Raw genomic sequence first — 24,960 nt, forward strand, 5'->3', positions numbered from 1 at the left:
GTTGTAAAATATCTTTCATGGATAAATATATATTGAAAATAATTAGTTCATGAATAAATATATATTGAAAATAATTAGAAATATGGATAAATAAACATTTACGCATCAATAGATACATTATGCATATTATTCAGGCTTGTTTCTATAGGGCCATAAGGAGTGTAGGGTTTGACACTCCATGGAACCCATTTCACCCATCCACAGTAAATTAAATTACAAATACCAAATAAGAAACGATAAGAGATGAGTTAAGATAGATAGTAAAATAATCACCCATTGATTATACTACGAACTAGGTATGCAGCAGCAACGTAAGAAGTATTTAAAATTGTATTGCTATAATAATATTTTATCATGGACCTAAATAACTAATATTAAGATACGTTGCCTCCGTTTTCCCCTGTCATAACTCATAACTCGCTATAAAATCAAAATACAAAAAAAAACCTATGAGATACACTAGATGTCTAGATAATATTATATCTGATGATAGATCAATGAACTGTAATAACAGTGTAACATAACGGAGTTAAACGGATTATTCAGAATGTACCTACAATATCAAATCTTCATGATGATTACATGATACTGATCCTATTTATTCGTTATTACTGCTCTATTTAATCGCTCCTGAGGATTAAGACATAATTAAAGAGGAAACCGGAGGAGTATTATAGCTACAATACATATTATAAAGGAAAATTTATAATTTAAATTTTAACACCTATTGGCATGGACAGAGGTTTAGTCATTAACATAATTACGTCTTAGGAACTCTAGAATTCTTTTTTATTATCATCAGTCTACAATATTATATTCGAGATTATATTTTTCTCAAAGTTCCAAAGTCGCACCTATTTTTTATGTCCATCGGCAATTATTATTTAAACCGTGGTATTCACTCAGTTCTATATCAGTCATACCGAAAAAGTTTGAAGACAGGTAAACAATTGTCAATAACGTGTAGATAAGTCTAAAAACCAAATATTAAGCAACAGCAATTGTAACGGGGTAGCATGCATGTAAGCAGATAAAGATAGAAAATGTTATATTTTATTAAATTATATAGGAGGAGCGTACAGCTTACTGCTTACAGGTAAAGACTACCGCGCCAAAACTGTACCTATACGATGTCGGATGTATAAATACGGCGAAGTCGACATTGGAAGTCAGCTCACAGCTCGAGATCATAATTATTTTTGTATTTATAACGCGTTGTGCAACATCGTTTATAATAACATTACTGTTGTTGAAAAGATCGCCCCCCCCCCTTCATGCAATCCTGTCTAGAAATAAATCGCTGTAAAGACTCAATTAAGGGAGCTTTTTTGGAGGGAGGGACACAGGGCATAGCCCATCAGTTTTTTAATCATATTTTAGTTTAAAATGTTAAGTAACGGGGTCTGTACTGCTGATACAGCTCTAGCCCCGCTTCCGCCAGAAAAATTTCCCTGGTGGCCTAGTTGCGCCCGATTATTACTGCCCCAAATTGTGCACACTCGATTCCAGAAATACAATGATTTCCCAATGATTATCGTGATTACCACAAGATTTCCGTGATCACCTGTAGATAAGTTGCTAAGAATTTGTACTGATTTCCATTAGCCCCTCGAGTCCTGCGGACAATAATTATTATAGTCGACAGTTGAAGTTTAGCACCCAGTAATTGTGACGACTGACGAATTATCGGTAGGTATTACGTCGATAATGAAAATAATTAAAAATACAATATTATCAATATAATAATTCCGTGTAGGTACATCGCAGTCGTACCTAACAGAGTGCAACGGCGCGTATGAATAGTACCTATAATAACTGAATATAATGATAAAAAATCCCCGGCGAGCTCCGCGGCGTCGGTGAAAACGCGAGGAACACTTTCCAATTTAGCGTTGTTTTTTCGCTCTCCTCACCGCGCCGCACGCACAGCAATAACGTAATATTATCATTTTCGACGATCTATGACAAAACAAGTGGTCGTCGCTCCTACTCGTTCGGGCCGAAAAATATCGAACAATATATCGGCGTCGTCGATACCCCGACGGGTTTTGATTTTAGAAATTTTCAAACGGCACGACCACGGCAGAGCGTTCGGGCGTCGTGTCGCGACCGTCCAAAAATACGTCCGACGACTTCATCACGGCCGTCGTTACTCGTTACGATCGCTGTGATACCACTGACATAATATTTAATATTTATGCTACTGAGTTGCGACATAGCGCCGGACGCACGAAAAACTATCGCGTCCGTCGAGCTCGTGGCTCGTGCCGTAGTCGTCGTGTGTAGTTGCGTAAGCGTATTATATTCACCGTCGCAGCAGCTGTTGTCGAAAAACAAACGAAACACTCTCTTACGCTCGCGACCGGTGCGGCGCGCGATTTCGTGGGTACCGTCGACGGCCACCTCCAGCAGCCCAGTCAGCGCGTGACAGCGTCGAATCGACACACGGACGAACGTGCTTAACGTCGACGAGTGTATCGCGTGATATTAATATTCGCCGTGGTTGTTGTTGTTGTTGTCGTCGTCGTCGTTTGTATAAATTTGTGGCGATTCTGTGACCGAGTTGATCGTAGTAAACCGCACGGTTGTTCGTAAATAATTCATTACATTATTGCCGGGAATTATAACACCGCCGCGGTTGCACACGTTTGGGATAGCTTTTCGGTTTTCGAGACGCCATGGAGTATGAACGGGCGACACGCATCATCGGAATTATAATATCACGGATCACGATTTTGATAAACTGATAACGACACGGTATCGTTGATAACGAGAAGTTAGTTATTATTTTTTCGCTGATAGCCACTAGTCACTACTCAACTACTACAACTCTCGATTTCTATTGCGCAAAGTCGATACTGCTGGTACACTCAACATGAAATAACGTCCAGTCGCCGAACCCCTAACCGCGACCATTTTGCGAAAATATCGTTTTTTTTTTTTTTTTATTCCCCTTGGTCACGCAGTCACGAACCACACCGTCTTCGGTCACTCGAAACGGTCGTCCGACTTTTGTCGTCGACAACTTTTAAGAGGTTGCGATTTCGCGGCGGCGGTCCGCCTGCCCAAGTGCACATCGCTCGGTTTTATGTTCGTAGATCGTAGACACTAACAGTCCTGTCTTCTTCGTTGTTGTCATAATCGTCATGAGTACGACATATTACGATCCGGACGGTTTACAGAGCGTCAAACGCAGACGTTGCACCAACTTCCGCGACACATATTTGCGTAATCGCGAGTACGGGTTCCGACCCAAGTATGGCGATCAAAGTCGTTTACACTGCGAAATGTACACGTCTATATACCCCATCGCCAAATGGGAATACGACGTTTCGAACAATGACATTACTAATCCGGCTGGTATATTCAATTTGGAATTCTCCCCAGATGGGTAAGCACTATTATCCACTTTTTAGGTACCTTGAAATTGTCATTTTTTATAGTTGGTTGTACCTACATAAGTGTATGTATCACAATGTGTTGCATCAAGGCAATTATATTACCTATAGTGTCATTTCTGTTTTAATTGACCGATTTGATTATTTTAGACATATTATATTATGCATAACAAAACATTGTACATAATACATTTACAATTTGAAAATAAGCACAAGTGAAGGATTATAGGTATTTAATAGTCAGGAGTCTTGATTGAAGAAACTACCCATTGATGAAACTTTGTTAAGACATATTTTACAAAATGCAAAAAACATCTTATCTTTAAATTAGTTGGAAAATACTTTATACAAGCTTGTATAAATACTGTATACAATGATGCTTTTTTGTATTATTTCATAACATTTGTGTAGGAAGTGCATATGAAACATTTTTTTAATTTTCAAATTTAGAATTAATAAATGTATTATTTTGTTGTATACATGCTACTCTATTGAGATTCAAATATTCTAAAAAAAAAAAGTAACCTTTCTGATCATGGTCAATTATATATAGTAGAGGTACCTATATATTTATATATATATATCATCAAATGCCTAGTACCAATTATAACCTTCACCTTTGATTAAATCATTTTTAGCTATTGCAATATTTTGAAAAATACCTAATACAGTTAAAACAAATTTAATTTTAATTCAATTCATTTATAGAAACCATAAACAACAAAAAAAAATAATAATGTATAATGCCCTATAAATATTAGGAATAAATTATTTAATGATAATTCACCGTGTTTTTAGGAAAATACTGGCAGCAGCATGTGAAAAGAAGAGCATTATGTTATTCGATCCTGTAACTCAAAAGTATATAACATCAATAAAAAAAGCACATAATGATTGTGTTAATTGTATAAAGTAAGTATCTAATAAATTGTGTATCTTAAATGTACTTTTTATAAATAAAACTTTAATTAAAGAGAAAAAAAGTACCCTATTATATTATATCATTGTGACTAGAGGGGAACAAACCTAGATCGTGTACTATATCGTATAGCTTTTGACAATTAGGTAGGTATTAATATATATTTTGTTTTAGGACATGATGTACAATTAGAAATTTACATCATCACTAACAATTATTATTCTTTTATTTATAAATATATGTATGTTCACTTTTATAATTTTTTTGCGTTTATAACATCAATTCGTTTTTTTCTTCTCACAAATATTTAGGATCAAAAAAAATAGTTTATTGATTTGAGTGTAATGCTTTAACAATTATTTTACAGAAAAATATAAAAAGTTACAACTATTACAATTTTTAGTCTTAAAAGAATTGTTTAATAGTTTAATATAGAGTTCTTAAATTATTTTCCTTAATAATATTCATAAAAATGATTTATTCTAGGTTTTTGGACTCTCGTATGTTTGCAACTTGTAGTGATGACACAACAATAGCATTATGGGATGTTCGAAATCTTAAAGACAACATAAGAGTATTGAGAGGACATTGCAATTGGGTAAAAAGTATTGAATATTCAGCAAAGGACAATTTACTTGTTTCCAGTGGATTTGATGGGCAAATTTACACATGGGACATTAATAGGTATATATAATCAGCTATATAAAAATAAACATAAATTCTGTTTACCAAAATTATTGTTTGTTTTTGATATAGTTATTCAGAAGAAGGAAGAGTTCCTAATAATTCTGTATGTCACATTAACGGACTGATGCGTATTAAACTTCTACCTGACTCTAGCAAGTTAATTGTCTGCACAACAAGTGGCTTTATTTTACTTATAAACAATTTAGACTTGGAGACACTTGGTACAGATATTCAAGGATTCAAAGTAATTTTTATATTTAAAATATCTTATATTTATAAGTTAGTTTATTTGGCATAATCGTGCAATTTAAATTTTAGCAAAATAATAATAACTTTGTTGTAATTATGGGCTAGAAACTTATCAAACAAATTTCTATTACCTACTTAAATGTATAGCAACAAAAGTGACATTAATAATTGCTTTGATTAGAAAAAAATTATCTTCTAATATTATAAATTACCATATAAGGCATTGTGATTTATGTATTTGTTTGTACAAAAACCATTTCCTATTAAAATAATTTGAGGGAGAATTAATATAAAACTATGTGTTTGATTATTAGGTATATCACTTTAATTAATTTTTTTTCATTTATTATTAACAACATATTAATCTACATACATTTTATTTCACATTTAGTCAGTATACAGAATATAACTTATTTTATTTTATTTTATTTTACATTACGGGACTAGCCCAAAGTACAGTTAAACGGAATAAGATAACAGACAAACATTATAATAAATATGATATTAGACAAAGACTAAGACTTAAAGACTTGAGAGGTTCTCATTTACTAAACGCATCATTCGGTGGAACTTATTTATTATACCACATATTTTAGGTTTTTAAGACTTATATTCTGAATATCTTTGGTTAATATTAAAATAATAAACATATCTTATTATTAAGTTTTGAATAATAATTAATAAATAAAATTGTTAAACACCTTAAAATATTATTTCTAGCCAAATATGTACCGTTTGATGCAGTTGAGTAAGACTACCATTCCTAATGCAGCTGCTCACACTCACATGTTTACTCGTAAACGAAACCGTGTTGAATTCATTGTAGATTTTCCTAGAAATGATGATGCCGAAATAATATCTTCTATCCAGGTAATACTTAAATAATTAATTTTTTTATAAATCCAAGTAATTTAAACAATAAACATTTTAATAGGTACATCCACAAGGTTGGAATGTATTAAGTCGAAATGTTACCACAGATGAACAGTCTGAATGGACATGTGTACACGATATACAAGACTTTGCCGTTCCTAAACAACAAGATGAACCAGAAGAAATGAGTTCTGAAGAAGCAAACTCATTGGAACATTCCTTAGCTGATGACCCAATGTAATAAACTATTAAACATACAATTTGAAAGTGATATACAATTTTTTTTTTCTCTTTAGGGAAGGAAGACTTCACAGACGTACACATGTTGTGATTCCTCGAGACATAAGTGTTGGCATAAGTAGTATGATACCATTTTCTGTGTTAGGCCCAACTAGAGGCAACCGTCAAGCTGACTTATGGGAAGCAATGATGAATGTCAATAGTGGTAATCGCATAAGAAGTTTAAGATACTTATCAGGCATGTATAATCTATTATTAAAATTTAAAATCATACATATTTACATATAAGTACTGGTTTGTATTGCCTAATGCACTTAAGTTAGTTCATTTTACAATACATATTATTACCTATCATTGATTGATGAGTGATAAACACTAAAAATCTACAATATAGACTTACAGACTGTCTTAACTTCAAATCAGTTGTTGGAATTCAATGATTTATCCTAATATAATTAATTACAGTGACTTACTCAATAATGAAATACACTAAACTTCAAAGCAATTACCTACTTTCCCCCATTATTTTTTTTCAAATTATTAAGAAAAGTACTGCAAATTTTTTACTTTAAACCTCCCTTGGAAGTTGGAATTAAATATACTTTGTTATTTAAAAAAAAAAACGATTAAATATTTTTGCTAGTCAAAAAGGCAATGACAGACACAAAAATAAAAATATCATTGTAAAATCAATACATTCCTTGCTCAGAATTCAAAATATGCACTGAATATGGAGAAAAGAAATATTCAACCCCAAATAATAAGAAATTTATTTATCTTATTATGATAATAATATTGTTTGAATTCAAGAAAATAAAACAATTAATTTTAATAAATTATGAAAAAAAATATTTATGATTAAATTGTAATAAATGGACTAGATTTTTTTTACATCTGTAAATTGATAACATGTTTATGTTTTATGTTTGAATTTTTATTCAAAAAATTCTTTTTTTTTTATATTTAATCTACAGAGATTTTTGAAAACAACTTTTTTATGATGTAAGATACTTCTTCCTTTATCTAAACGTCCAATAACCTTCTAGCAGTGTATTTAGATATAAAGTTAACCTAATCATTGCTGGACAAGCCTATGCATTTTCCCCATAGTGGAGGTTTTACCAGTTAAAATCTCATATTTATATCTGTATATGTATATTGTTTGATAAATTACTCTCATCTCTAGTTCTAATTTTGGTCATGCAATATCAAACCAGTACTTACCATTTACATAATATATTCAGGTTAAAAGTAAACCATATACTGTTTATGTCTGTGCATCCCCACTCATAAATAGCTCCTACAGCAGGTGAGTTCGACAATACTAACATGCATGTGCGAGAGTGGTTAATTTTTAACCTGAACAGACTAGACTAGTTTTGTAAAACCATATCTTATTTCAGAATGTTATTGATTTTATAATAATTTATACTTTTCATATTTTTCAATTACTATCCACCCTTCACAATTACTAACTTAAGTTGATTTACTTTCTATTTTTATACAATTATAATACAGTGTATTTTTTCCTTGCATTTTAAATTGAACAAATTAGATGAACACGGATAAATGTTTAATGTTTAGAGAAGTAGAAGATTGCTTATTATTCTTTCAATTTTACTGTTTTTCTCAAATTTATATATTGATAAATCATACAGAATAATTATTATAATAAAATCATATATACAGTAAAACCTCTCTATAACGGAATCGCTTGGGACCAACAATTTTTCCGTTATAAAGAGTTTTCCGTCTTAGAGAGGTAAAAAAAAAATGTTTCAAGAATTTATGTATGTGTACGTATGTATTAAAAAAATTATATTTTAGGTAAATACAATTTATACAATTTTGTACACATTCAGCTTTTACATTATCGCAAGCCAACGCTATCCAATTGACTGCATCCAAAGCACTTATTTATTTAGCGAGCTGATGAGCTGAAGAACAATTATCCATCTTGCATAATAACGATTGTAGCAAAAACTTACGATAGTAAGACTTGAACGTGTAAATCACTCCTTGATCCATTGGTTGGGTGATCGATGTGGTATTTGGGGGCAACATAAGTATTTTCGTATTAGATAGTTCGATCTTTGGGTGACATGCAGCATTATCTAAGAATATTAGGACGTTTCTATTCTGAGATCGCATATCTGCGTTAAAATAACGCAACCACTGCTCCATTATCTCTGTTGTCATCCAGGCTTTTTTATTAAATTTCCATATGACAGGTAACGAAGAAATGTCCATGTTCTTAAAACACCGTGGTTTTTTAGACTTGCCAATTACCAATGGCTATGTTTATACTTATGTAAGTGTATGTAATTTATCTTTAAATAATTCTATTTTCCGTTTAACAGAGGGTATTTTTACTAATTGGATTACGAACATTTTCCGTTTCCGTTTTGTAGAGGTTCCGTCTTAAAGAGTTCAATTTTATATATTATTTGAACCGGGACTATTGACATTTTCCGTTATAAGGAGGGTTCCGTCTAACAGAGGGTCCGTTATAAAGAGGTTTTACTGTACTAAGATAATAAATATTCTGAGATAATAAAGTATTTTAATAATATTCTACCTTGAATATTAATTTTATAGATTACATAATTAATATTTAAAATTGATATTGTAGAAGGACGTGAGAGAATATTAGGCACATATTCTGGTGTCCGGATTGTGCGCAGTGCAACTGGATTACAAGATCAAGACCAAGACGACATAGAAGAAATGATAGCAGATGATGATGCGTCTTCAGAACGATTAGTCACAGTATTATTTAACCGGAATAATCGCGGACCTGATAGAATGCGTGGTGGTTATCTACCCCCAAATTCTAGAATTGATATCACTCGGCCAAGTAGGCGTAGTACTGTGGAAGTAGGAACTGGCACAGACGCAGTGGTGTTTATTAACAATAGGCAACGTCGTAACAACTATGTTCTAAATTGTATGAATAGATTTCAGGTGCCCCCTAATCATAAAATTCACAAAAATTTTAACCGTCTTACACATTTTATTGAAGAGGCTAATGTGGGTAGAGGGTATATCAAAGAACTATGTTATTCTAGTGATGGACGTCTAATATGCTCACCCTTCAGTCATGGAGTAAGACTGTTATCATTTTCACCCAACTGTGATGAATTGTCTACTTTGCTTCCAAAACTGCCAGGTGTAAAACTTCATGAGATCGGTACAAATGTGTCTCACTCTAACATTGTACTCTGTACCAAATTCTCGCCTGTCCACCCTCTGCTCGTATCTGGTTGTTTAGCTGGTCGAATCGTTTGGTACCAACCGAGACTATAATACTTAATGACTCTACTGTTGTATGTATGTAATGTTTTTTATTTATAATAATCTACTATTCAAGATTTGAATAATACATTTTTTTTGTTTGTTCTAACGTTACAATTTAATGCCACTGTATGTCTAGGACATACAAAGACAACATATCTTCTCATGTATAAATATGTTACTTGTATTGAATATTTTGACGATTATATTCATAAAGAATGTTTAAGGTCTAGTGTACACCAAATGAGTTAAGTTTTTTTCGTACAGATGTAATGAATTATATTCAAAGTTAGCCACTTGTACGCAAAAGATGTATGCTCAATAAGTAAGAGACTGTATAAAAATCATATATTTTTATCTTTCTTATTTTTTTTTTTTTTAAAGTCATAATGACAACGATGAAATACAATTTCTTTATCTAGATAATTTTTAACTGTTTGTACATTTTGATACATAATCTTTTTTATACCACTAGACCTTTAAAGCTATGCAGTGACTCATTGTAGCACATTTCAAATCTCAGTTCTCGGAAAACTCTCAGCAACTTGATACAATAAGCTTTGGTAAGCATTTTAATGAGTGAACCGATTATTTTGAAAAGTTTGAAAACACTATAACAGAATCAATGCAGTTGATATAACTTCAACAATATTCGGTTATCATGATAAATGTTATTAATTCTCACAATTTGTTTCTATTACACCGTTCATTACAAGTGGTTTATTACCAATGTTGATGAACCCATTTTAAAAGAACTAGTTGGTTATTACAACTACAACCTACTCTGTTATTGTTAATAATCTCGGGTAAGTGCATTCTAGCTTTGTCTAATTATTATAAGGTGCCTTAAAAAATAATTTTTGTTTTATCTAAATAGTAAAATATAATGTTATCGACGCTTACAACTAAGAAGTTTTTGCTAGATTCTCTCTGTAACATAATATTCTTCTGATAATAATGTATATTATTATTATTGTTTGTTTTTCATTATAATTACCTCATGTTAATGTATATACGGGATTAAATACTATATCAAAATTTATTATTATATTATTATTATTATTATTATTAAACATTTGTATTCAAAGCAATAAAAAAAACAACAAAAATTGTATCATAGTACATACTCTATGTATATATATATATATCATACACATATATATAACTATATGTAGTAATATATTAATTATGTAATATTGGTTTTCGATACTGTCTCGTGTTTACTCCTTTTCGAACACACTTACGGGCATCACTATTCCTCTGCACTGTCGATTTTGATTTTGTTTTTCCTTTTTGAAGGCTTACTATGTTAGTTTTTTACTGACGCCAAAATACTCCTAATGTACCCAGATATATTATATAATAAAATAAAATGCTATTTGTAAAGCTCGAATTAACGTGTATATTGTATATCATTTAAAAATAACGTAATACAAGTTGTTAATAGTCTTATAACCATAAATATAATATTATTAGATAAATATAATATGTATATTTATATAAAAAACAAATAAAAATGATTACCTAAAATAATAAATCGATTTACAAACATATCATAAAACAACACTACTTGATCTGTGTATGTGTTCTATTTAGTATTTATACATGCAACATGTATGCACACGTTAAGAATACAATCAAATGACAATAATGTTTTCACTTAAGAAATAAAAGTATAACAAAAAGTTAGTAGGTAATAATACAATATATAAATATTGTCTATAGTAGTAATTTATTTAATAAGAGTTGCGTTAACATTCGTACAAAGGATAGATGCATTTTATAGAATCCAATAAGTACCTGCTCCATTTCCGTAAAAATTAAATTTAAAAAAAAAAGTAACCAGAGCGTTCAAATTAATTTAACTGGGAAATGTTCACAATGATGATGAAGTACGCCGTTGTCCTCTTTTAGCCATCACCTACACTGGTATGAGTCACTGGACTAAGTGATGAAGTCCATGTTTTTTGATGTACCGTTGGCGGGCTTCATCAATCAATTTTGCTTTCCTCTCCATGAATGATCCAACTCCAAAATTATTGGGTTCCGTTTTTTTGGACTATAAAATTAAACCACAATAATCATAACAATGCAAAGCTACTACATAGGTAAATTATAAATAATCTAAAGACTAAGAGTGAAACTTAATTTGTCCTCTTACTCGTGACCCAAATGATTTATAACTTATAAGCCAAATATAAAATGGGTTCACACGATGGCTAATGGTTACAATTATTTTTTGTCAAACAAATGTTAGCTTTGAGTCAATATTATTAGTCAGGCTTAAGTATTTTGCTGTCCTGTACGTCTTAAAATTTTTCCATAATATCTAAGGTTAAAATGCCACCCCTTATTATTCACTTAATTGCCTCTCATTGCAGATACATCATTTTCATGTGCTTTAAGCCAACCATGTTGGTCATAAATGTTAGTTTCACAGATAATAGGAATAATAGGTATAAACTCATTTCAAAACAAATAGTAGGTACTTTAATGTCAGCACACTTAAATTGTCTCAAACCAATTAAATATTCATTTAAATTTCAAAAAAAATTACTTATTTTTAATGTTGAATATAAAGTCAATAATAACAAAACAATAAAACCGATATATCAAACACTCAAAAATACTCTTTAAATTGTTATACGGTTTTTCTATGTTGAGAGTGGATTTGAAAAAGAAAATAAATATTGCGTTGATATCATCTTAAACTAAATACAATTTATATAGACCAACGCATTCATATTATAGTGTAACTTAAATTGATTTCTCAAATTTAAATACAAAACTAAGAAACAGGAAAAACTTGACATTACAACTTACAATAATGTACTCATCTATAGGAAGATTCATAATAATTGCTCAATTAACTAAATATTGACTGAGCGCCCAGTGATGTAATTCTACATAAATAGACAGCTTCCTGTACTTAATTATAATCATCACAAGTGTTAATTTTTCAATCAATCATTTTAGTATACCTAATCCTTCTTATTTATTTTATTCACACACTTTGTTTTGATGATAACCCTGACTTTATAGAACTTAGGTAAAGCAAGAATATTTTATACTATTATACTAAAAAATGATTATAATTTATGAAAAAACAAATGTAATGACTGAACTCTGAATTAATTTGACTAAGTAATTGTTAATATATAATCAGTTTAATGGAATAATTGGTCATAGATTCTTTATATATCGAAATCATAATCAAAATTTGGCAATAAGCAACTAGCTATATGCCTATATTATCGCTGAATACGTAAAAGTACTTGAAAAAAAATTTTCTGTTAAAGTTGTAGACATAATATAATATCTTTAAATGACTATGGTATGAGTATTTAAAGCAGTGGTGTATTTAATAACATTATATTATAATTTTCATAATACAACATGGCTTACCGTAGTCTTTGGTTCTTTGGAAGACTGTGGCAATGGAGTAAACTTAATAGTGCCATCAAGTATATTTGTAATTGTTATGTCAACACATCTTGTTCGCCCTATGAAATAAAAAATATCATTCAATGATATTGTAGACTCATAATTCATAAATGATACATTATAGTCATAGCGTAATAACTAGGGCTTGTAGGTTCATGCACTAAAATATGCTTAAAAAATGAATACAACTATGATCTTGAAAAATAAAAACTATGAAAAAATTTTACTTTTTAAACAAAAGTCAATGTCGTCCTAATATTTAAGCAACTTGTATGAATAATGAGTACTTTTTTTGTTCATGTGTTTGTTAATAGTTGTTTTCATTGAACTGGCAGTTTGACCCTTATTTTTACCATTTAGCTATCTAAGAATTTATTTTAATATTAAAATGTAGTAATAAAGTATGGTAGTATTTTGAGATATCGAAAAAATTCCGTTTTTAAATTATGGATACCTACTCACATCAACAATTAACAATAATTTTAAATAAAAATAATGATCTTTAAATGAAGAAAACAAATCATGGTGATGGCAAAAAACTTGAAGTATCCAATGTATGCAAAATAACACTTCTTATATTGAATCTTGTTAATCTTGAAGCAAATGTATTTATATGTTACCTAAAATGTAATATGACTTGGCTAGATTGATGAGGAAATGCATAAGCTTAGAAGCCCTGGTTATAACTTTTAAAAGACAATTTATAGAAGTTTATTAGTTGGCATACTAAGGTTGGCAACAATAACATTCTGAGGAACGTATGGAAGAACATCAGTAACTTGTGCAGCCATTCTTAATATTTCAGGATCCTCTTCAAAATTATCCAGGGTTACATGTCTGTTTTGCTTTCTAGCATTTTCTGCCAACTCCAAAAAGTATTTTTTTTTATATTCAACCTAAAATTAAAGTTTGATTATTTCCAACACGTCATAATAATGTTATTCTATGCTAATAATTCAACATGTTTATTATCATACTTTATCATTCTTAGTAATATTTGAAGTAGATATGTTGAGTTCTTGTGAAATGGCTGTTTCCACCCTGGACATGAATGTTTCGTTAGACTCATCTTCGGATCTTTGAATCACCTCTAGAAGTCTGTAGATGTTTTTAAAATATTTTGAATTTGATATTAAATTATATAGGTACAAATTAAAGCAGACAACAGTTTACTTACTTATACTCAAATTTGGTGAATGGAACGAAAAAAAACCAAAATATTTCTGTGAAATTTTTTGATCCGAGCACTGATATATTAATATTTGCAAATGATGGTCGAGTAATTGTTAAAGCTACTGGTTGTAAATTGTCGCTTATTAAAGCTGGTACATTAGAAAATCTAGTTTATTGATAGACAAAAACAATTATTACAGTAATTATCTAAAATTAAATAACTAAACATGTTGATACTTACCTAAGTAAAGCACATTTTCCATTAGTAGAAGCTCCTTCTGGAAATAAGAGCAATGATTTTTTATTATCATTAGCTAAAAACTGTTTTAATACAGTGCTCTCTGTTGTAAGATTATCGTTAGTCAATGTAGAAATCAGCCCAAAATACAATGCCACAGGTCTACTGAATACAGTAGTTGGCTGAAAATTTGAAATACAAATTTAAAAACTATGATGATTTATAATTGATAGTTCTGTACATACAGTAAAACTTCCTGTGGCCAAATGCAACGCAATATGATCAAATAATGACAAATAATTTGAAACCAACACTCTGCTGTTCTTAATTGAAGAGTTTTCTTTTTCAACCACAATTAATCCAAGAACACCTGACATAATTTTTAGAAGTGGTCTATGAACATAAATCATAGTCATTATAAAAAAATCATATTAATGAACAGTAAATTTATAAATGTAATATACCTGCGGATATTTGGGTAATTGCTCAATATCACTGTTAAAAGTATTGCATGTATTGCAATAAAAACTCTTAAAACCACTAGGATGACTCCAAATGGAAAATAAGCAATTAGTCCTAGTGTTTCATTTACAGTCTTTGGAAACCTAAAAGTTAAAACCATTATATTTTTCAAATTATTCATTATAAAAAATACATAGCAGTTTATAAAGGTATTGGTAATCATTTCTAAAACCTTTTCAGTGTAATAGTTAAAATATCCTTACAGTCTTCACTAATAATAAAAGGTTAATACATTGAACTGAAATAATTGACATATTTATATAATGAGGATATGTGACATTAGTATACATTTAGCCTTACAAACAAAATATCCTACAAAATATATCGAGCTCTCGACAGATTTTTTTATGTAATTTGCTATGATAAATACTCAAGAGTAAAAAACTAAAAGAAACCAACTAAAAACTAGAAATCAGAACACAACAATAATTGCTCACCTTGATTTTTCCACTAAATTTTCAACTTCGATATTGGGGCTCATTGTTCAAAAGATATTGTGTTGATCTATACGTGAAACAAAATATTTAAATGGATTTCTAAGGCCCGAATGTGTTCTTAAACAGTAAAGTTATTAATTATTATAAAAAATTTTTTAAAAAAACATAATATTAAAGTATTAAATATAAATACATTATACGATAATATATTTACCACAGAGACAGAGTAGATTAAATTATCATTGAGTTATCAATTATAATACTAAAACGTTGATAACGAGTATGGTATCATAATCATATACTTGGTTCATGGCTCCGTTGTAACTTGTAAATATCAGCTGCCTGCTTGGCCTGAATCACGAATTCACGAATAATGACGAAGACATTTTAATTCGTGGACTGAATAAACCACGATCACGGACAAAACTTAAGACTGACATCCGTGACTACGATTTTATAGAACTTTATATGACTAAAGTACTAAAGTTATTTATAATCATGGCTTAGACACAACCTCATCATGCACATTGCCCACGTAGGTGATCCAAGCTGAATATCATAGACAAAAAATATATCGTGTCTTACAAATCTACTGTAAAATTAAAATTAAAATTAATTATTTTTTAATGAATTTATAATATTGTAAATATATGAAAATAAAATAATTAAATAGCAGACATAATAATTCATGATATGTTTAACAGACTGTCATTCAGGTTTGGTTTTAAGTAGTAATAGTTGTTGCGTTTAGGTTTTTAAGCTGGACGCCTGGACATAAAATTATTGACACTTATTTTTTATTAAAATATATCAGTAACAAAAATTTTTTTTTTATATTTTTAAAAGAAATTTACAATCTATACCTTAGGCACAATGAGTAAATGTGATACAGAAAAGATATATAAGGTATCAAAACATATTAATATTAATAATAATAACAATTTTAATTAATTGTTGAACTGTAATAGTTATTGCTAAAAGTTCTAAAATAAAATAAAAAAATAATAATAACAATTTACAATAAATTTAAAGTTACAAAAATTAAAAATAATAATTACTAGCAGGCACCAGTCAATGTTAAGATTAGGGGGATGGGAATGTACCGAAAATAGTAATACCCTAAAATTTCTAAAGACTGAACTTAAATTTTAACGGTAGTACCATCTCCTATCTTGGACCTTTTTCAATTTGTTCAAAGCTTGTATAAAGAACTTACTACCCACGGCTTTCGTAACTAGATGGCACTGTAGTGTACTATTTGAGATGTTCGGTCAACTCGTAAAATGTAATATTTTTATTCCTTATCAATATTCAATGGGTCAACCACGTGCACGACCCAAAACTCAAAAAGCACAATTAAAGAAATACATAATATATGATAAACACTTTGTTTCCGTAAAAAATTCCGACTTTTATATGATTAAAACTTTGTTTTATCTATCATCCACTTCTGTCCCGGACAACCCGATTAAATGACTCAAAAGACAGTGGTGTCGTGACCTGTTAGGCTAACAAAATTCTTACTACGTCGTAGTACGAGTGCCTCCGCTAGGAGGCTTCTGCAGTCTGTCTAATCATCCTTTTTATTTTTATTTTTATTTTTATTTTTATTTATTTTATCTCATATTATTTACCATCCTTTGTTCTTATTGTTCTTTTTTTATGTAACAGATCGAATAAAAAATTTATGAACCAAAAAAAAACTTTATTTAATTCGTTATTTAAGATTCGGAGTAATTGTGCCCAAAAATGAAAAATTAAATATTTTAAACGGGGAATAGTAATAAATAACTTTTTTTGCATACGGCCCTACGGGTAACCGATTATTGTTAGTTGAAATTAACAAAATATATGCAGATATGATTTTAATACAGAGACCAAATATAAAAAACAGGTTAAAATGATATCCGGTCAATATCATAATATTATATTCATAATTTTATTTTAGGTAACCAGGATCAACCATTTACATAAAAAATTCAATCAGTCCACAAAAGTATCCCAATAAATATATTGTAGAAATAATCAGTTCATTTTCCAGAGTGCCACGCAAGGTTGACTTTGCTTTATGATTTAAAATTTAAAATTGTATTTCACCATTTTTTTTAATTGAAATTATAGTGTATACATTTACCCCTCTTCGAAAATTGATCCTGAATATGTGCTTGCAGATTATAATTATTAACCATGTGTCGGTATATAGCCATATTAGTTGTACATATTAGTTATAGTCTCATATTATTATAAGCTATAAAAAAACCTATGACATGCAGCCACCGAAAGAGTAGGAATGCAGGATCAGGAGCAGCAAGAGGATGAGTTTGAAAATCAGGTGTGGCTTAAGACCACAATCAAAGAAATGCTGCCCGCGTCTGTGAAACCGGCAAGGGTTCTGTGGGTAGGTCTGGTCCTGGTGGTTCGGACTAAAAAGCTTGGCTGCAGTCGGGCGCTTCGGAAAAAAAAATAATAACAACAATAGTAATAATAATAACAATAATGGGTAGGTACAAAACGTTTTCATTCGAAACTTCTTACTTTTATGAATATACTATAATATTGTTGTTTTATTATTATTATTATTATTATTATTATTATTTTTATTGTTACCTATATTAAATATATATAAAACTTTTTTTCTGTTCATAACGTTAATGGAAAAGAACCCTACAAAAATGTAAATAAATGATAGCATTGTGGGCGTATCACTCTGTTTTTATTTTTATATTATAATTTCGTTTGAGGTATCAACAATCAACAGCAACTACAACGGTCAGCGATATAACTCTATGTCTCTATAGTCTATATAATTATTCAATTATTGTAAGGGGGTTAGAAGGCTTTATATTATGTTTATATTATACATTTATAACAATAGAATCTTACCTCTTCTCTTTTTATATCTAATATTCTTATCTTTGAACACGTGTCCGTCTAAGAAGGTATAACTTTAAGTTTTGACTAAAAACTAAAACTAACGAAATAATCACGTTAGATCTTAGATGCCATAGTCGACACGTAGTCGACAACTGTGACACGGTCCCCATGTAGTGGACATATGTTATGTGTATCTTTAGGGGTCTATTACTTAAACGGTTTTAGATACACTGTTCGATTTTCAAATGTGATTATTCAGTGGAACGTCTATTTCTGAACGGTGTATTCGGATTTTATTTTCATTTATTTTTAGCAAAGTAATGGTTATTTTTTCTCGGGAAATCGTCGGTAGTCACGACTACGACGCAGCGACGATTGCTTATGTTTTATAGCTCTATAGTTATTGTACATATACATTATTCTTATAATATACAGTAGTATAGTCATTAATATTAGTATATTATACAATATACATGTATCATTTTCGCAATTATTTTGTTTATTTATAAACGAAAATAATACTAGGAATTTACATCATAATAATATTTCGTAATAATTCGTATACCTACACGTTGTTCATTGCTACATATATAACAAATTTTTACGTTTTATTATTGTACATTAATCTTTCAAGTAAGTACTAAATAAAAATAACAAGTAGGTAGGTAGCGAAAAAAACAACCATATTGGCATATTGCGCTGGAGGACGACGTGAACACACAGGAAACAATTTCGCTCGGATTCCAGGCAAGTGGCAACGCGAACCAAATACTACGAGGCACTTCACGTGAATACATCGTGGTAGAAAAATTTATTGTCGATCAACTACCGTTTAAAAAACAACGTCTGTAAAGTAGAAGGGCGTCTGCAAACAAATTTCTTGGAGAAGGAAGATTGAACTCGATAAAAATATACTATGTAAAAGACCATTTTTCATGTACGTACCCACTACCCACATAATTATTGTAATTCGGCGGGTGGGAAACCCGTAACCTATCGCAGAATCACAATAATATAACAGTGTGAAATATTGGGCCTGGTGGTTGGCCGCAATCACTGACTTGAGGTCAAGAATCGGCAATCATTACTAGTTCCTGGATGGGTGACCGCCCGGGATTTTGGTGACGAATCCTCGCCTCACATACTCGTGTTCCGAACCAACCGCGTATCCCCCCTACAGCAGGAAATAGGCTAACAACCACTACTAAATAGTAAATGGCCCATGTTGCCTTGGGTTAAATAAATGAAAAAAACAATGTGGAATTATATAGGTACTTACCATGGTTAAAATATACAACGTTATTGCTCCTTCTCAATCAAGTATTTGATGATAAAAACAAAAATAGCAGCGTAGAGGAAGCCTAATAAGTAATAGTCCAGTTTACCTATAAAAGCGAGGGAATTTTGAACTTGTTAGCTTTTGCTAGCGTATTTTGATGATAAGAAAAATTGATATTTGTGATGTGCCCAATAGACAGCCATTTTGTATCTGATGATAACAATCCGAATCTAAATATGCAATAACTTGTACATTTCAAGTTTCAACCATGGTAACTAGAACGAAATTCTTTACCTTTACGACTGAAAGGTTATTAACGGAATTTTCCGTCGGCCAGTCTTTTTGCCGCCGCTCGCTCAGTCCGCGGTCCGTTCCTCGATCGAATCTCATTTTCGCGATTTCGTATTATTTTCCATTGTGAAGTGAAAATGTTATATTCGTGCGCTGTGTGACGATGATATAATATTCCAACGAAACGACAACTTTCGTATATTATCGAGGATTTGCGAGCTTCGTCGTGGTCGTCATTATCCGTGACAAAACGGTCCGCCGCCGAAACACGTCACTCTTTTTCATATGCGCTTTAAGGTAAATCGCTCCGCAGCACAACATCTATAAATATTAAAATACAACATTTTACAAAACAATTCATCATCTATACAGGTAAAAACTTTATTTTATAGTTTACTATACAGTAGGTATTGTGTGTAGGTATAATATATTATTAAGTTTGTATTAAATGCAGTAAAACTTTCTTGGTAAAATAGTCGCGTTATGCCCATAGTCGGATGATTCTTTGGTTTAATTTATTCGGGAGCTGGAAGCCTGGATTAAGCCAATTAATAGACATGGGTACAATAATTTTTCTCAATCCTTAAAAAGTTGTAACAAAAAAAATGATTTACTGCAAAGCATATTACATACAGTACATCACAGTGGCTTATAAAGATATTATAGTAGCCTAGCTTAGTCAGCCTGATGCCAGATGCCCCAAATACGAAAATTAAATTAATGAGCTAAAAATCTATACCTTTAATAATGATTTGTTTTTGTATACGTTTCTAACTTCATAATTTTAAAATAATTCCTAAAAAAATTATTTATCTAATAACTCGTTTTATGTGAGATAATATATTAATTGTACTATGTACTTGTATGTATCTTAGTGTTAACCCATTTTGCCGGATATAATCATTTACAATTCACTAATTGTTAACCTAACCTAACCTAACAATTAAACTTCATATTATCTGTTACGACCATACGACATTAAAGATATCCACAGACCACAATGCATATTAGTAAGTACTTGGCACACTACATTTGTGTGACAGCAGAGTTGTAATTAGAAACTTCTATTTTGACCATTATAATAATATCATTATTTTTCATTCAGTTGTATGTTTTCTTACAAAAATGAGTATAATTTTTGTTGGTATGCTGTAGCAGATAACTGCTATAACAAAAGGTTTTAACTTTTAAGCTCGATCAATCGTCGTAGATACCATACATATAGATATTTATAAACGCAATGACATCCAAGCCATAGTTATTATTTATCGTTAATGAATAGTATGTGCGTCATGATATCATATTTATATATTATTTTAGAGTTTAAAAAGAGAGGAATTATATTTTTATATTTTCGTCGTTAGCAGTAGTGCGTGTATGTGCGGCATGTGTTGTGAGTTTCAGTCAGATTTGCTTCAGAGTTGTAATAGAAGTTTCGTTTACCTTTTTTAGCTAGACTTAAGCCATTGACCCCTTTTATTAAAATATATTGAATGCACAAATTGAAAAGAATAATGACTGCCAGTCACCAGATACTTAATGTTAATATTAGGGCTGGCAATGCAATGCTACAAAAAAAAACCACAATTCTAAGTCCAAAAAAATGCTTTTTTATACCTCAAAAATATTCAAAATAATGCACTTATAAAATTCACTTACTTAATTTTTTCAAAAATATTTTGAAAATTAAATTATTTTCATTAATGTCCCGCCGCCATTCATCTTGATTTTAATGTCATAATATGGATTCGTTGAATTGCAAGTATTAATATTCGCTTAGGTAAAACTTATTTCAGTGAAAATCTTAAAATGAAATGTAAAGAAATCGGATTTTAAGATTAATATGCATTATAAAGCTCTAAACAATTACCTTTAATTTGAAAATCGTCAAATAAAAACTGCAAAATAAATACTTCATCCCCGATTCAAAAACACATGAACATATATAAGTATGTCATACAACAAGCACCGCTTAATTCGATTTGGAAAACAATGCAGAATGCATCATTTTCGTTGCTATACTTTGGCAGATAGCTGTGCTATATCTAATAAAGAGTTCGATCAATCGTTGTATACATACGTATTTCTATAAGCGCAATATGACATCCGAGCCCTAATCATGTATTGTTATTATTTATTATTAATGAATAATATGTGCATCACGATGTCATTTATATATTATAATATAGAATCTGAAAAGAGAGGTATTATATAATATTATAATTTCGACGTTGGCGTCGAGTGGTGTGTATGTGTGGCTCGCGCTTGTGTGTGTGTGTGTGTGTGTAGCGTCGTTCGGCGTCGGCGACGGCGCTCGGGGGTGGGCGAAATGTCGACGTGACGCGCCGACCGAGACGTGAATGCCTATAGTACGGTGCAGTCCCGCGCGCGCCGGCTCCTTTGCCGCGTCTCTACCGGTGTCCGTCGTCCGTGCAGTGTGTGGCGTATATAATATTATTATCGTTGCTGTAAACCGAGGTTCGGTCGTGGACGATATTCGACACTAATTTTGCACTTAACAATATTACAGGTACTGAAGTACTGGTACACGCATTGCGTACGAGAATTTGGATGATATATGGATCGAGGTAAAGAAAAATACAATATAATAAATAATAAAAATAATAATTATATGATAAATAATAAGTAGGTACCTACCTAATATATTATTACAGTTAATAAAAACCTATATAATATACCAACATTTCATAAAAATATTGCAATCCACGAGGCGGTTACAAAGTTAAAACCGATTTATTAAATGTATCTCAAATCGACTAACGGGCGTACAAAATAAATACATTCGTGTGCAGTTAAAACGTGACGGTGGCTTATAGATTATAATTTATAATATTGCCTAGTACAGAGTAGTAGAGAACTTATGTTGTATACTTATGCACATACGAACGTGTTTTTCTTCGACATTTGGAAAGCACCTCATAATAATAATTCAGCTCGGCAATTATCTGTAAGAAAACGATTTAATTAGTGTAATAGTGCATAGTGTTAGTGTATACTCTGAATAAAAATCTTTTTTTTTCTTTAATTTTTTTTTCAATTAATCCATTTTATCTACAGGTTATAAAGATTGTAGGTACCTACATTAATATTAAAGTTTTTACGAAATCTAAAATGTACAGAACGTTTGAGGTACATTAATATGACTTAAGAGTTTAGTGCTCATTATCTTAATTTGGTAGTTATAATATAAAACATGAAGTGGTAGGTAGTTATCAATTACTCATAAAACCTTTTAAGACTTTAACATCCGAAAAAAATTATAAATTTATAAAACATATAGAAAGTTACGAATTATTGAGAAAACAATTCTATATCATTTGTATCGAATATAGTATATTAAAATATATTAATATATTGTGCCATATTATACAGGCGGGAAATATTTAAATTCAAAACAATTAAATAAACGAATTGTATATAAGTCGACACATTCAATACATCAAAATGTTCGTAAATTTTTGTTGAAATGTATGCTTTATATTACGAAATTATGTAGGTAGATACTTTACTACTATAGTACTTACAACTACTAATAAATGTTATGACTATATAACATACGCTATTCATTTTAAATATGTAAACTGTTAAATATAAAATACTTAACCAAACTTCCATGCCTAACTATACAATTTATGTTCTAAACTCTAATGTATCTTGTACATTAGACTGTGACTATACATTTATAATTATACTGAAATTTTAAAATATTATTTATAATTTACTTTATATGATATTTATAAATTATGATTAAATAACAAAGTATTATTATTTTGGATTCTTAGTACCTAATGAAGATTTTGTGTTTACAATATGTGTTCTAAAAAGAAAATTCATTTTTATTTTTGGTTAGTTTATTTTTTGAATAGACTCAAAAATACTTATATAAATGATGCCATAATGATAAAAATTATAACAAAATATTAAGGTATCAGTGATCAAACTCAATACAAAATTTCTAAACACGTATACAATATTATGATTATTGAGTTTTTTTATTTAAAATAATATTTTTGAAAACCGGTCACATTTATATAAATAAATCACTAATTTGTCTTGTCAATTTTTTCAAATATAAAATTTTCAGTAAGAAACGATATAACTATTGATTCTATTTCCTGTGGATATTCAAATAAACATCCCCCATTTTTGTTTGAATAGTTAGATATTCAAATACCATATCATAACTTTTTAACATGGAGGTGCTAAGAGGACTTCCTATTTCAACAACAGGGGTGACGATAATTACAAGGGTGTCTGTGAAGTATAATAATATTCGTTTTAGTTGCACTATTTCGGGTTCTCACTCCCTCTTTCAGTTTTTTGTTGTTTATATTATGGTTATTAAAATGTCCACACCCGCCGATGACACACTCGATAATATGTTTTCTCCATTGTTTCACGCCTACAAATTCATAAATCTTTAAGGCCTAAATAACATCATATAATGAAACTTTCTCGATAATCTACATTCTATATAATATATCATAGTTATTAACATTTTTTGGATTATTAATTCTTCATAAAAAAATTTCTAATTTCGACTTAAGTTTTAATTTGTAATCAACCATTTTATGTATCCCATAAAATGAATTATTTGTAATTACATGTGCGTGTGTAAGTTAGGCATAGGCAACTAGCGATTCTAACAATCAACGTTAACAAATGCTAGACTGCTAGAGTATATAAGTTTGATAATTTGAATGGTGATTTTAAATTCTAGCAACATTTTATACATTTAAAGACAAAATACTAAACCATGATTTTGTTTTGGAAGCATTACAGTAGGATTCTCTATAGTGGGTGACAGGTTTTAATTATCTCTGTATGGACAGTCTCGCAATTTACTCGCATACGTTCCACGTCAGTCTATATTAAGCACACCACACTGAACACTCATTGCTCGAACCCTTTAAAGCTAAATCCAGTCTCCAGATTTATCATTAAGATTGATATATCCACCCTTTGAAAAAAAAACTTAGTAAATACATTATACACACACATATATATGCGCATTAAGCCTC

At 30.3% G+C, this 24,960-nt stretch overlaps 3 protein-coding genes across 6 annotated transcripts in view; 2 read left to right on the plus strand and 1 right to left on the minus strand.

The window, feature by feature from the left end:
* Positions 1–2,293: 2,293 nt before the first annotated feature.
* On the plus strand, positions 2,294–11,053 carry LOC111027771 (DDB1- and CUL4-associated factor 10). 2 transcript variants are annotated; one of them, XM_022306191.1, is made up of 9 exons: positions 2,294–3,391; positions 4,197–4,310; positions 4,804–5,001; positions 5,074–5,248; positions 5,974–6,123; positions 6,188–6,363; positions 6,423–6,604; positions 7,664–7,675; positions 8,999–11,053. In XM_022306191.1, exons 1-9 carry the CDS (start codon positions 3,147–3,149, stop codon positions 9,670–9,672), a joined length of 1,926 nt encoding a protein of 641 aa, XP_022161883.1. In that variant the 5' UTR covers positions 2,294–3,146; the 3' UTR covers positions 9,673–11,053. The 2 variants fall into 2 exon arrangements, with proteins under 2 accessions (XP_022161883.1, XP_022161889.1); XM_022306197.1 differs by lacking the exon at positions 7,664–7,675 and having other exon boundaries at positions 2,302–3,391.
* A 216-nt stretch (positions 11,054–11,269) lies between these two features.
* Positions 11,270–15,700, minus strand: LOC111027786 (ancient ubiquitous protein 1-like). The gene is made up of 9 exons (XM_022306209.1): positions 15,475–15,700; positions 14,980–15,120; positions 14,761–14,908; positions 14,519–14,697; positions 14,282–14,443; positions 14,082–14,202; positions 13,832–14,000; positions 13,066–13,163; positions 11,270–11,719 (listed from the first exon to the last, which is right to left on the minus strand). The coding sequence occupies exons 1-9, from the start codon at positions 15,516–15,518 to the stop codon at positions 11,597–11,599; spliced, it is 1,185 nt and encodes a 394-aa protein (XP_022161901.1). The 5' UTR covers positions 15,519–15,700; the 3' UTR covers positions 11,270–11,596.
* A 6,600-nt stretch (positions 15,701–22,300) lies between these two features.
* LOC111027863 (neuron navigator 2) overlaps positions 22,301–24,960 on the plus strand; it is an 88,538-nt gene continuing 85,878 nt past the window's right edge. For all 3 annotated transcript variants that reach the window (XM_022306335.1, XM_022306343.1, XM_022306353.1), the window contains exon 1: positions 22,301–22,506. The gene's annotated coding sequence lies outside the window, so the exon portion shown is untranslated. The remainder of the gene's footprint in view (positions 22,507–24,960) is intronic.

Source organism: Myzus persicae, unplaced genomic scaffold (genome assembly GCF_001856785.1).
Source record: "Myzus persicae strain clone G006 unplaced genomic scaffold, MPER_G0061.0, whole genome shotgun sequence".
Classification (NCBI taxonomy): domain Eukaryota; kingdom Metazoa; phylum Arthropoda; class Insecta; order Hemiptera; family Aphididae; genus Myzus; species Myzus persicae.